Raw genomic sequence first — 14,636 nt, forward strand, 5'->3', positions numbered from 1 at the left:
CAAAAGGTTGATCATGTTAATGATGTGTATTCAAGGGTGCAGAGGAGATTATTATTATTAAAGACAACAAATGAAATAACGAAAAGTAGAAGTGGAAAGAATTTGCGTTAACGGTAATAAAATCAAAACAAAAAGAAATACTAACTAAAACTGTACTGAATGTTCACAAAACTAACTAAAATTAACTGGATTTATAGCAAAATGTGTTTGGTTGCATTGATGTGTGCGTGCCCTGCTATAGTAAAGTTAAGGTAGTACGTTAGTCGAGTCGTCTGTGTTGCTGCTCCGTCCACGCGCAGAATCAGGTCAGGAAAAGTCGGGAGACAGTGCCAGAATAGAATTGAGGATGATTTTAATATGACTGTTTTGTAGACATAACAAGAGTCTTGTAGTGGAGAGGGACATAATGTCCTCCTGAGACCCAGAGAATAAGAAAAAAACAGGGAGAAAATATTTTCGTTTTTTCTTTTTTCTTTTTTTTCTTTTTTCTTTTAAATGAATCAAGTGTTATTAAAATAAAAAATCTCATAAGATGAAGATCAGGGACCAACCCAGAAGTCACTGACACTTCACTAGCTGTAAACTATTGGTTCAGGAATAAGTGATGGCACTGAACTTTCTATTTCACAAAAGTCAATTTATTTAGGATATCTGAGGAAGTACTGATTTTATTTGGAGACACAAAGGAACATTTGGCACTTCCCTCATCTCACATCTGTTTCATTGTTGCACCCAATCATTCTACAACTGAAATGCCTTGGACTGTTAACCATTTCAGGCAAGTGGAGTGAACTATATTTTGCTAGACTCTCATCAGATTGGGGCTTTCTTTTATTGATCTTTGGAGAGAAGTCTTCATTACTGGTATTATTCAGGTCTTGTTCACATGTTTGTCCCGGGTTTCTCAGCTAAGAGGAGCTTAAACCCCAGATACTGTGAGTTCCTTTCACACATTGAGATCACTGATAACTCTCAGCAACGACGTGATCTCGTAGAAACAATTAGGTGTTATGGATTCAACTATAATTGCGACTCTTATTTTTTACTTTACTGGAAAAGATTTCTGCATTTTACCCATATTTTATTTTTAACTCAAAATCAAAATTCCAGATTCTACTACATGTTGGTTTTGCACCAGATAGGATGACAGATTTCAGGTGGCCCTGTGTCTTTCTCTATTACATCTGCCACTGCATCTCGATAATCTTTGTGTGGCTTCTAGTGGGTCCTGACCCTCTCATACTTTGAAAAATCTATGTTTGAATCTCCCTTAATAATTGTGTTAAGAATTCTCTCCGCCTTGGTCAAAAGTTGGGTATTAGGAAAAAGTGAAATAAATATAAATATAAAGTCCCAATGTGTAGAGCACACATTAATAAATTAGTCATGTTCCCTGTGAAAGTAAATGAGCCTAATTCTTAAAGACCCCTGAAATTATTTACCAGATGTTTATTTTTTGAATAAAATAAAAATCTGAGTTTAACAAAACATTTTAATTGTAAATATCAAGCTTACCTTTCTCTCTTCCATAAAATGTGCTTGTGGGCACGCCAGCCATTTTGAAAAGGTGGGAAAAACAATTGGCAAGGCCACACCCCCACACATGTGACATAATTTTAAAGGTTCTGTTGTCCTCTCTAAGAAACATCAGGACTTAGAGGAGTGGCAAGTAGAGTATGAGAGCTACAAGCAAAAAACTAAATGTGTACTACAGTGTGCAAAAATGAATTACTGGGTCATCAGGGGGTCTTGAGGGACATTTATAAAATTAAAAATCCCACAAACCTTAAAAGTGCACTTGAAAAGCTCACACAAGAAGGTTAACCTAGCTTACCTAGAAGACCTCATCAGGGGGAGCACACTCCCCCTCTTTTTAGAGCTCACCCACTTAACTCGCATCCCAAGAAAACAGCTAACCCCAGATAAGGCAGCGTGATGTATCCCGAGATAACAGGACTGGGACATCTAAATAAAGGTGTGAAACAATCGCCTTCAAAAGGTTATCAATTAACTTTAACCAAAATTAGGAACACTCGGTGCGGCAAGAGTTAATAGTTATTAGTCTCAACACCCAAGGATAACCAGAAGAGCATGATTGATATGATGGAACTGAGAGTTTGTTACACTTAATTTTTGCAAAACACAAATAAAAAAGAAACTGATGGACATTATGGACAATGCTGGGCATCCTCTGCACACGGCCATTAACAACCAGAAGAGTCTGTTCAGTGACAGGTTGCTTCTCCCAAAGACAAGAACTAACAGACTTAAAAACTCCTTTGTCCCACACGCCATCAAACTGTTTAACTCCTCTCTGGAGGGGAGAAGGAGGGGAAACAGGAGGACAAAGGAGGGAACAACTAAGCTGTAGTGCCTCTTCACCTCACTGTACAATACCTTTTGTGCAATACTTTTGTAAATAGTCAACGGTGCAATAGACTCAATACTTGAAATGTGCAATTCACTTGTATTTTTATTTTTATTCCTATTTATTCTATTTATCCCCTTCGTATATTTTATTTATATTGTCTCTGTATTTATATATATGTGTGTGTGTATAACTCTGTAACTTCTGTCGGTGCTGTGCTTTTTTGGAAATCGAATTTCCCAGAGGAACCCACCCGAGGGATTAATAAAGTTCTATCTTATCTTATCTTAAAACTAAATTGAAACTAAGGATTTTCAGAAAATAAAAACTAGACTAAACTAGCAAAGAATTGGTAAAAACTAATTACAACTGGCAAAAAATTGAAAATCTGGAGTCGAAACTAAATAAAAAATAAAACCTAATGAAAATGGCGAAACGTTTAAAACCCTGGTGCAGAGATTGGCAAATCTGACCAGGAAAAGTATGAGATGGATTGTCAGGACAGTCAGCGTTAAAGCCACTTTTGACAGTCCATACTAGGATGGCATTGGACATCTTGGGGGTGGGAAGGGGTTGGTGTGACCAAGGTGTGGTTTGGCTTGTCGTATGTATATTTGAGATCATATGGCTCTGGATGGACCAGTTACCAGGGCATGGAAGGAGGACAGACTCATTAAAGGAGGAGAAGGAACTTGCTGGGATTGGAGATCCTCTGGGTGAGTGGTTGATTAAAAGCATGTATAAAATAAAAGTTATCTGTTGTTATTGATTGGTAATAGATTGATAATTGGCCACATTTACAGCTGTATTGACTTGTTGTGGACGTAGTCGACTTCAGGTTTAAACACTCTAATTAACAGGTTGAAAATAGTGACATTAAAGGAAGAGTATGCAGCACCACCCTGTCAGACGCCAGTGATGGTGGAGCTCACTGATGAATCAGGTGAGCTGGATTCATGGCTGATTCAAAACTAAGATCCCCCTGCTGTGGTCAGAAAGGGGAGAAAAGGGGGAAATAAAATCAAGAATTAAAGAGGCATTTATAAACGTTTAGGTGTCAAGTGAAACGGGACAAAAGGGGGTGTTATACTGTTATTTTAATGTCAGCATTATTATTGTATGAGAATCATGCAACAAACATTGCATTGATGATCATTTATTGAAGCTTTTGACCTTATACTAACATCTGTGTTCCTGTGATTGTTATAACTTCTGATGAATCTTCTATTTACAGGTGTTAGGATAATGATATAATTTTTCATTGCAGGTGTAACCATGATCATTTTATACATATTGCAACTTGTTGCTCATTGTAGAGTTGTGCTCAAGTTAATAAGGGTTAAAAGCTACAGTCAGCGCGAATGTCTGACTGATCTATTGAGGGAAAAGGCTTCGAGCATAGAAGGCCGCACGCACTTACAAAACACTGATATCATGTTATTCTTTGTGATCTTTTCTTAAATTATGTCTTTAAGTTTAGTTTAAATAGTGGCAGTTAATTAAACGAGATTTATTAAAATATTAAATACCTGAGTCAGAACGTTACACGCGGATCACCTTAAGAGTCTGGGAAACTTTGTAGCTGCCTAACTTTTTTTGAATGTTCTAGCTCCGTTGATTTGACACATTGGAATGTGTCAAAAAAGGGGGGGGGAGGTTGAGCTTTAACATCAAACAAGGATTATTTGAACATTTTATAACCTTTTAGAGAATCAGTGAAAAAGCATAAACTATCATTTTCATGTTTAATCATTACTCATTGAAATGAACTGAATAGCGCTTAGAAGATTTGTTAATTTCTTTGTCTTTTGTTAAAAAGAGGGGTTTCAATAATTTTCAGACACACCTTGCAAATGTGCTTATAACGAGTTGGCACTCGGCCTTTTGAAGGTCAGAAGCTTCGTTCGGCGTGACTGTCCGGACTGATAAAGTGTAAGAAATGCCTTGAGTGCGGAGGGCTGAATGCAAACACTGCTTACACACACATAAGATATGATTAGAATAAGTCCCTGGGACATTCTGAATGTTTAGACCAATTCTGAATCACTAGAAGGTCAGTAGATAATAACATTAGATTATTAGGGTTAGGTAGAGAGGTGTTTTGGTTTTCTGTCTCTTACAGAGAAAGGAACAGACACCAGACGAGGTCACAGAGATGCGAGGATCCTCCGTAGCAGAGTCAGACACAGTGACTGCCGAGACATCAACTGGGTCCAAGGGTCATGGCGTTTGGGCTCCAGCTAGTCACCACAAAAGGATGGATCCCATAAACACAGCAATAACCATGAAGGGGTTGGCGGAAATCCGGGAACACCAGACCAACGAAGTTCGAGAGGCTTTTGGGCAAAAAGGGGACACCTTCCTGTTCCTTTTTCTGGAGAATACACAGATCGTTGTTTGAAATCGGGGCAGAATAATCCCCTGATCTGTGTTACGACTGAAGGGTTGTCTAACCCCTAAGGTTGAAGAATTAAGAGCAGAGGATCACCCAACTGGACGACACTGGTAGCTGCAGCAATAGAATAAAGGCTGAAAGCAGTGGGAGACAAGGAGAGTGTCATCTGGACCTGCTACTGTTGGAATCCTAGTTTTTCTTGCATCTGAATTGCGCAAACACAGAGGTCATCTTACATATGGTTTGCCCCTCAGGGGGACAAAGGACCTCAGGAGTGAGAAGAGATGAACCCGGCCACACTGAATTGAAGGGTGTTGGTGAGGTCATTATTCTAATGACCTCATCAGGGGGAATTGTTAGATTCTAATATTATTTTATGCCATGTTATACCCCGAATTAAAGATTGTGAATTATTATGTAGTTTTAGTTTGCATTATTCTCCTGAATTAGAAGAAGCTGATAACTATTGCATTAGTTAAACTGATTTGCATTACATTAAATTGCTGACTTGTTGTGAATGAATGATATTGTTTTATGATGCATTATACTGCTGAGTTATAAGAAATACTGTTCGCAGAAGGTTATTGTCTAATTTGTCTGAGTAGAAGAGAACAGAGTGTGCTGGAGTTTTCTGCCCCATTTCAGCAGGAGCAGATAAACAGGGAGCCAAGGTCGTAGCTCAGGCGCTGTGTGAGAGAGAGCATGTGAATGTTTAGGCTTTTTATGATAAGGTGGAGGCACCAGAGGCTATAAAAGTTTGAGCAATGCTCCACCATTTTGAGATTTTGAGGCTGTCTGCATCAGTGTCCATCTCCCACGTGTGTGATCATTAAATCATCGTTTGACTCAACCCGGCCGGACCAGTGTTGTTATTGTGGTTTTTTTCTCTTGTCTCCATCCCCAATATTTTGAACCTTAACACTCTCGAGGCCTGGGATTGGACACCCCCACTCAGTTTTATTTAGGCAGTACCAAATGACAACAACAGTTGGCTCAAGGCAATTCATATTGTAAGGTAAAGGCCTGACAATGATACAGTGAAAACGTAAAAAGACGGGACTCTCCTCAGCTCTTTCTGGGACAGTGGCGCAGCTGCCCCTCTGTTGGTCTTCCTTGGTCTCTTGTGTTCTGGGGGCCTCTGGATGTCTGGAGTTTTGATCTCCTCCATACCTGCTTCATGCCCTGGAGGACGGGGCTGTGGCCCCCCCACACCCTCTAGCAGATCATTACATGAAGGAACCTTTTAAAAAAACAAGCGCGTCCATGCTCACAGGTGTACACACGGGTGATCACACCCACAAACTACACCCTTTTTGGCTCCTACCTCAAAGCACACTGTGTGCTGTTGATCTTATGAGCTGCACAATAATGTTTAATATTTAGTATTTACTGTCATATTGTGATGTTGTTTATTCTATTACTCTCGTTCTCTTCTGCTTGTTTTCTTTTTTCTTTCTCAACAGGTGATCCAGGTGATTGATATATGCATTTTTTTCTCTGCTTATTCTGTTGGTTTTTGTTTTTTGCCCTTCTCCCCCGTCCCTCTTCTCAGCTGTTTCTCTTTCCCTCTTTCTTTCTCCCCTTCTTTCCCCCAGTCAAGTCTGTCCCGTGTTCAGCAAATGAAAATAAAATAAACAATAAAAGGTGAATCAAATAGACCATTACGGCAAGGCTGGGATGGTCAGTTTGGTAAAGTGGGCATCTTTCTTTGCCTTTAGACAACAATTCTGATGGCAAAAGAGCCAAACGGGACAGGCAAAAAAAAAAAAAAAAAGAAAAAGAAAACGTAAAGAGACCAACAGCTGTATGACCCCCTTTGAGCAAGTTCTTTGGTAACAGGGAGAACTTAAAAAGAAATAAGAATGACAAATGATTGTTTTAAAACTCATGTAATGAGTATCATAATTTCTATTTTCTGTCCTATTCATCACATATTTCATAATATAAGCTTATATAAGCAGAGAGAGAAGATATGGAAACTGTAGAAAACTTTAGAAAAGGACTGTGCTGTAACTCAGATGGTGGATACATTATTGAAATCTAATAGGTAACATTATTGTAATGTTGTAAATGTAATAAAGTTAGGGCTGGGCGATATATCAAAAATTTATCGTTACCGAAATTTATGACTCTCATCGACGTCATTTTGCCCATGTCGGTAAATTCGATATTTTAAAAAAAGAAAAGGCATGTGCAGGTTGGCGATGTTCATGTCCCTTTAAGACGCTGTGCTACGTTACAGACTTGACGGGGTGGAGTCACATGACTCTACTACCTGTTAAGCTGGGCAGACACTGTGCGATTTTTTCAGTCGCGCGATTCAGCTCCTGCTCAAACTGCACGATTGACTCGCAGGGGTTAGAAGTTCATAGGTCACGATGCAGGGTCTCACACTATACGGCCCGATGCTCTGATGCGACCCGAGTGCTCACACTGTGCCTCCATAAAATTAAGGTTATAACAGAAAATCTGTCGCTCTCTCTGTCTTTCACTCACACAGACACACCACCACCATCAACTTTGCTAAATTGCTAATGAAAAACATGATCAGGCAGCTGTGATTGAGCAGCATGTAAATCCAACTATTTTCACGGTTGTTGTGGTCGTGATCATTTTGTGAGGCCACATCGAAAAGGCTCGGATGAGCTTTCCAAAGTTCTACAAGTTGTGCCTCCGTCGCTTGTGTCCAGATCACACGCTGCACTGTCGTGCTGCTCCGTCTTTTTCGCTGACATTTGTGTTTGCGCGTGCGCAGTGTGACAAACTGCGGTGACACCCTCACGACGGTCGTGAATCCTCGCGACCAAGCGATTGATGATCAGGAGCTCGTCGTGAGGTGTCAATCGCTTCTCGTTACCCCACGTATACTATACGATGCATGACGCAGATGAAGGCCAAAATCGGGCCGATCGCCAAAACGGTCGCACGACTCAAAAATCGGCTCAAAATGGGCCAAAAATCGCACAGTGTGAGCCCAGCATAACAAGACGAGACACGGGTGAACAAATGGAGGACGATTTAAATGTTGAAGCAGCAGCGACGGAGGTAGAGATGGTGGAGGAGGAAGAGGAGACGCTTGTTAACAAAAAAAATGCATCATCAATCGTTTGGCAACATTTTGGATTCAACAAGGATGATATTGATCAAAAAATTGTTAAATGTAAACTCTGCAAAAAGACTGTTGCGTCAAGTCAAGGTAACACAACCAACCTCTTCCACCACCTGCAGCACAAGTTTTTGTTTAAGAGTTTATAGTTTTCACTAGTCACATGGCAGTGCTTAGTATTTATTATAGTTTTTTCTGTGTTCAATTGACATTTGTGTTTGTGACATTATTTGTTTACAAGTTCTAGTACCTCAAGGCCTTAGCAGAGATAGGCCTTTGTCCATGATGGCATTACATTTGCACAATCATTGTTTACTTTCTGAATAGCCAATGTGAAACATATTTATTATTAAACTATTTTGTTTACAAGGGATATACATTTTTTAGAGAGCATGGTTACATATTGTATCCTACACTTTTTATTTTGTTCAGTTAATAAATCTTAACCACTAAAAGTACTTACTACTATTGTCTTCATTTATTTTCAGTGACATTTTACAGCCCTTTAAAGTGGTAATAATATAATTGCAATGAATAGGTCTAGGGGGAATAATATTATCAAAATAACTGGAGGAATTATGCTGCCTGCCACAGCCCCATCAAATGAAAAAAAAAAAAAAAAAGTTTGTTTTTTTTGGCACTTGGGGGGGTTATCGTCCATTTATCGTTATCGAGGTTAACTGCTCAATTTATCGTGATATTGATTTTAGGCCATATCGCCCAGCCCTAAATAAAGTTTTTTTTATATAGCACCAAACCACAGCAACAGTCATCTCATGCATTGACGAAGCATCATTATTTAATGTGAACATATGTTAAGCAAAGTTAGCACATTATAACTTAATTTCCCACCTCATCCAATGGCAGCAACCTTTCTCTCATTGTTTTTTTGTTTTTGTTTTGTTTTTCAATTTTGAATCCATAGTTTTCAGTCACATGACTGACTCACACATGGACTGTCCAGTAGAATAAAAATCTCACCTGTCCCAAATCAAGACCACTCAGATCATCTGTTCATGGAAAAAAAGCTACGATACAAGGAGAAACTACACATTTTGGGGACTCGTGATCCATATTCTCCCCCAGCAACTGTCCCACAGCCCCTGTTTGGTGACATCTACATGTATCTTGCAGAGAATCCTTCACCTCACACTGCTGCCTGAATAAAAGCTTTCAACTGCAGACCTGTAAGGCTGGGTTATTTAAGGTATGCTCTCATGTTGCCGCTATAATCTATGCCATTTTGGCAGCTGTAAATAAGCAAAGTACAGCTATATATATATCACAAAGTCACAAAAGTCACCTGAAGGCGATTTATGTAATGGGGTGAATACCATACAATATACAAAAGGTCTGTGATCAAACTATTTAAGACGTTTTGTTGATTGAAAATTCACCAAATTATTTAAGACTGATAGCAGAGAACAACTTTACCAACACAAAGCACCTTTAGTTTTCCAAAGTGCTGAATTTATTTGCACAACTTGGAACTGAAAGAAAACCCTCTAGGACACCTGCAGTAATTCCAAGGCTAAACTGCAGGTTTAGAAGTAGGACAGATGTAGGCCAATTACATCTAATTAAAAATTGCTGCAATTTCTTTGCCTGAGCAGTGCTTGAGATAGAGTGGCTGTACACAGATTACGGGGTTACACAAATGTGACGCTCTTTCCTGTTTTACCAAAGCATGTAATCATTTGAGAGAATTATAAAGAATTATGTTCCTTTAGTAAACTGCAGCAAACAATTCCTCACGTGTGTCATTTGACAACTGTATGGTTTTAAATAAAAATTCAAAAGTCAAGTCAGAAACAGGAGTTATCCAGAATTGCAGTACGGTACTTTGAGGTTTGTATGCTTGTAAGCGTGGTGTATACTCTGACTAACACTCTACTTCGATCGCAGCCTTCAGTCTTGGCTGTATGACTGAGTATTTCAGTCGACAGCAAAGATAATATATGAACACAGGTCTGATGCTTTGATCTCTGATACCATAAATCAGTGAACTCAGACATCTGGGGAAAAGGAAAATACAAACATAAAAAACATTCTGGATGCGCACAAACACTATCCTTGTTAAAACTCTTGCAAGTGCTGTGAGTAGTGGGTTACAAATGGTTGAAGAAAGACTGAGACCCAGCTGCACCAGATGTAGCAGCAGTGTGTTACAAGCCTTACGGGCTGAAGCTTTATCTGTGGAGGCCGACCTGGCTGCTACTATAACACCGATATAAGAGCATGTGATTGCCACACTTGCTGAAATAAACAGAGCACATGTGAAGGCTTTGTCGTAATCATCAGACATAGACCCACCAGACATTGCTATTTCAGAGCAAAAGTCTTTCATCTGCAGACTATCAAGGGCTCCAAAAGGAAACTCTAACAGCAGAAGAACTCGAGTCAATATATTTAGTGAACCGATGGCCCAGATCACAATGATGGCCACACCTGTGTTGGTGATAGTGATGATGCTAGCATGCCTCAGTGGGTAGCACACAGCAACATATCTCTCCAGAGACATCACCACCAGCGTGACAGGAGAGACCACAGTTGTAAGATTGGCAAGCATGGTGAGAAAACCACATACAGGATATGTTAGTGTTATCCTACAAGCGGCAATAATATACAATAACTGACTCAGTGCCATCTGTACTGTGTCTGCAAACAGAAGGTTATACAGGAGAATGTATCGCGACGTCTCACAGAACAAAGCTTTGCTCCTTAAAGTAAAAAGCATGATTCCATTAATGCAGAGAAATAAACAACATGGCAGTGTAGTCAGAGTGGAAAATAAAACTCTTTCCAAAACCCCTTGATACTGCTGGTTAGCAGTAACATTGGTCAGAGACAGATTTGCAAGTAACATTTCAATAAAGAAATTCAGTTTTTAACATCTTCAGTGGAAATAAAACACAAAAAAGTATTCCAACATTTAAAACAGAAAGATCCACAGAGCTCTTTTCAGGTCATCCTCCTCCTGCAGGAAATTAATAGGTTAGAGGGCTGTGGCTGCTTTCCGCTAAACGGCACTGGACAGCAAGATTTTCTTACCCACACATTGTGTATATACGCTCTGTAGTCACACCTTTTCATGTGACTATCACATGTCTGCATTATTTTTTTCCAGTTTCCTTACAACCCCCCTCCTCGCGCCAGGGACATGATGACGTGAAGATTATAGTATAGTAGTAATATATTAATAGCCTGTTAAGTTGATTCCATATTGTTTAAAGCATTTTCTTCACCCCCACCCGAGATTGGGTACATAGCCAAGTGCGATAGGAGAAGGATCGTTGAGTGCGAGAGGAACTGACCTGAAAAATAGGATCATGGCCAAGCTTGAAACCTGGATCCCCCATAGCCGGTTACCAAGATTACGTGAAGTACCCTCAGAAGGTCTGCTAGATGATGTTAATGCAGCACTACGGACGATACCTACAACCACGATTACCGACACTAACAAGCTGATATACAATACGGCAGCAGTGATCAGTGAGATGCTTGGCTACAAGTTGAACAGCCACAAGGGGCAGTACCCTCCATGGAGAAGGAGGCTAGAGGGCAAGATCAAAGTAGCACGGAGGGAGGTTAGCCAACTAACGGAGTTGCAGAAAGGTGCGACAAAGAAGGTGCATAAGAAATACAGCAAGCTGTCCATACCTGAGGCCTTGGAAACTGCCAAGCAAAGGCTCACAGCCTTGGCCAGCCGCTTGAGGAGGTACACCAGAGAGATAGGGTCCCGTAACCATCACAGTGGCAGATATCCAAGAAAGGGTCTCCAGTATGAAGAGTTGGACAGCACCAGGGCCCGACATGGTTCACGCCTACTGGCTAAAGAAGCTGACTGCACTCCACGAGCGTCTGGCAGCACAAATGAACCAGCTGCTAGTTAACGAGAGACACCCGGAATGGCTAACCGAAGGTCGGACGGTCCTGATCCCCAAGGACCCCAAGAAGGGACCGGTCCCCTCCAACTACCGACCAATAACCTGCCTCAGTACTACATGGAAGCTCCTGTCAGGCATCATATCGGTTAAGATGAACAGGCACATGGGTCAATACATGAGTGGGGCACAGAAAGGGATTGGCAAGAATACCAGAGGCGCAAAACACCAGCTACTGGTAGACAGAACAGTCAGCCGAGACTGCAAGACCAGACTGACCAACCTGTGCACTGCCTGGATTGATTACAAGAAGGCCTATGACTCAATGCCCCACAGCTGGATACTGGAATGCCTAGAATTGTACAAGATCAATGGGACCCTAAGAGCCTTCATCAGGAACTCAATGGGGATGTGGCGCACAACACTAGAGGCCAACTCCAAGCCCATAGCACAAGTCACCATCAAGTGCGTGATCTACCAAGGAGATGCTCTGTCCCCACTGCTGTTCTGCATAGGCCTGAACACCCTCAGTGAGATCATTAACAAGACTGGCTACGGATACCGACTACGGAACGGAGCAGTTGTCAGCCACCTCCTGTACATGGATGACATCAAGCTGTATGCCAAGAGTGAACGAGACATCGATTCACTGATCCACACTACCAGGCTATACAGCAATGACATTGGAATGTCGTTCGGACTGGAGAAGTGTAGTCGGATGGTAACAAAGAGAGGGAAGGTAGTCAGAACTGAGGGGATTGAACTACCAGAAGGCAACATTGCAGACATAGAGGACAGTTACAAGTACCTGGGGATCCCGCAGGCAAATGGGAACCATGAAGAGGCCGCTAGAAAGGCTGCAACCACCAAGTACCTGCAGAGGGTCAGGCAAGTCCAGAGGAGTCAGCTGAATGGTAAGAACAAGATCCGGGCCATCAACACGTACGCCCTGCCCGTGATCAGGTACCCTGCTGGGGTAATAGGCTGGCCAAAGGAGGAGATAGAAGCCACTGACATAAAGACAAGAAAGCTCCTTACCATGCATGGAGGGTTTCACCCCAAGTCCAGCACCCTGAGGCTGTACGCTAAGCGGAAGGAAGGGGGCCGGGGACTGGTGAGTGTCAGCACCACAGTCCAGGATGAGACAACAAACATCCAAGAATACATTGGGAAGATGGCCCCAACTGACCGAGTGCTCAGTGAATACCTCAGGCAGCAGAAACCCAAGAAAGAGGAGGGAGACGAGGAACCATCATGGAAGGACAGGCCCCTGCACGGTATGTACCACCGGCAGATAGAGGAGGTGGCTGATATCCAGAAATCCTACCAGTGGCTGGACAAAGCTGGACTGAAAGACAGCACAGAGGCACTAATCATGGCAGCACAAGAACAAGCTCTGAGCACAAGATCCATAGAGGCTGGGGTCTATCACACCAGGCAAGACCCCAGGTGCAGGCTGTGTAAAGATGCCCCAGAGACAATCCAGCACATAACAGCAGGGTGCAAGATACATACATGGCATGGCAAGGCATACATGGAACGCCATAACCAAGTGGCCGGCATAGTGTACAGGAACATCTGTGCCGAGTATAACCTGGAAGTCCCGAGGTCAAAATGGGAGATGCCCCCAAGGGTGGTGGAGAATGACCGAGCTAAGATCCTGTGGGACTTCCAGATACAGACGGACAAAATGGTGGTGGCTAACCAACCGGACATAGTGGTGGTAGACAAACAGAAGAAGACGGCCGTAGTGATCGACGTAGCGGTTCCGAATGACAGCAATATCAGGAAGAAGGAACACGAGAAGCTGGAGAAATACCAAGGGCTCAGAGAAGAGCTCGAGAGGATGTGGAGGGTGAAGGTAACGGTGGTCCCCGTGGTAATCGGAGCACTAGGTGCGGTGACTCCCAAGCTAGGCGAGTGGCTCCAGCAGATCCCGGGAATAACATCAGAGATCTCTGTCCAGAAGAGCGCAGTCCTGGGAACAGCTAAGATACTGCGCAGGACCCTCAAGCTCCCAGGCCTCTGGTAGAGGACCCGAGCTTGAAGGATAAACCGCCCGCAGGGGCGTGCTGGGTGTTTGTTTATATATACACACACACACACACATATGCTCTCATATATGCCATATTTACCCTATTCTTTTTCCCCGTTCCTTTCTGGAACTCTCCCCATATATGTGGCCTTCTTTTTTTCCCTCTTGTGTGTCTCTGTTGGTTTGTTTGTTTCTTTATGCTGCACCAGTGTTACTGAAAATTTATATTAAAAAAAACAAAAAAAACCACCCAGCACGCCCCTGCGGGCGGTTTATCCTTCAAGCTCGGGTCCTGTACCAGAGGGCTGGGAGCTTGAGGGTCCTGCGCAGTATCTTAGCTGTTCCCAGGACTGCGCTCTTCTGGACAGAGATCTCTGATGTTATTCCCGGGATCTGCTGGAGCCACTCGCCTAGCTTGGGAGTCACCGCACCTAGGGCTCCGATTACCACGGGGACCACCGTTACCTTCACCCTCCACATCCTCTCGAGCTCTTCTCTGAGCCCTTGGTATTTCTCTTCTCGTGTTCCTTCTTCCTGATGTTGCTGTCATTCGGAACCGCTACATCGATCACTACGGCCGTCTTCTTCTGTTTGTCTACCACCACTATGTCCGGTTGGTTAGCCACCACCATTTTGTCCGTCTGTATCTGGAAGTCCCACAGGATCTTAGCTCGGTCATTCTCCACCACCCTTGGGGGCATCTCCCATTTTGACCTCGGGACTTCCAGGTTATACTCGGCACAGATGTTCCCACAGGAACACAGGAGAGCCACCTCCACAGGACAAGACTCAGCAGTCCATCTGCAACTTAAGGATAAAGGACACTCTTTCGAGGATGCCAATGTTCA

At 42.5% G+C, this 14,636-nt stretch overlaps 1 protein-coding gene across 1 annotated transcript; it reads right to left on the bottom strand.

Annotated features, from left to right (window-relative positions):
* Positions 1-9,751: 9,751 nt before the first annotated feature.
* On the bottom strand, positions 9,752-10,735 carry LOC147320238 (odorant receptor 131-2-like). The gene has a single exon (XM_086307617.1). It carries the CDS (start codon positions 10,733-10,735, stop codon positions 9,752-9,754), a length of 984 nt encoding a protein of 327 aa, XP_086163743.1.
* Between the last annotated feature and the right edge of the window lie 3,901 nt (positions 10,736-14,636).

The sequence above is a fragment of the Aulonocara sp. 'chitande type north' Nkhata Bay genome, linkage group LG10, assembly GCF_057382095.1.
Source record: "Aulonocara sp. 'chitande type north' Nkhata Bay isolate Kocher_YH1m ecotype deep benthic linkage group LG10, A_spYH_male_GT1.1, whole genome shotgun sequence".
NCBI classification, from domain to species: Eukaryota; Metazoa; Chordata; class Actinopteri; order Cichliformes; family Cichlidae; genus Aulonocara; species Aulonocara sp. 'chitande type north' Nkhata Bay.

Bases quoted from the DNA above. Each gene is read 5' to 3' on its own strand.
- LOC147320238 (XM_086307617.1), bottom strand. From the start codon at position 10,735: ATGTTACTTGCAAATCTGTCTCTGACCAATGTTACTGCTAACCAGCAG.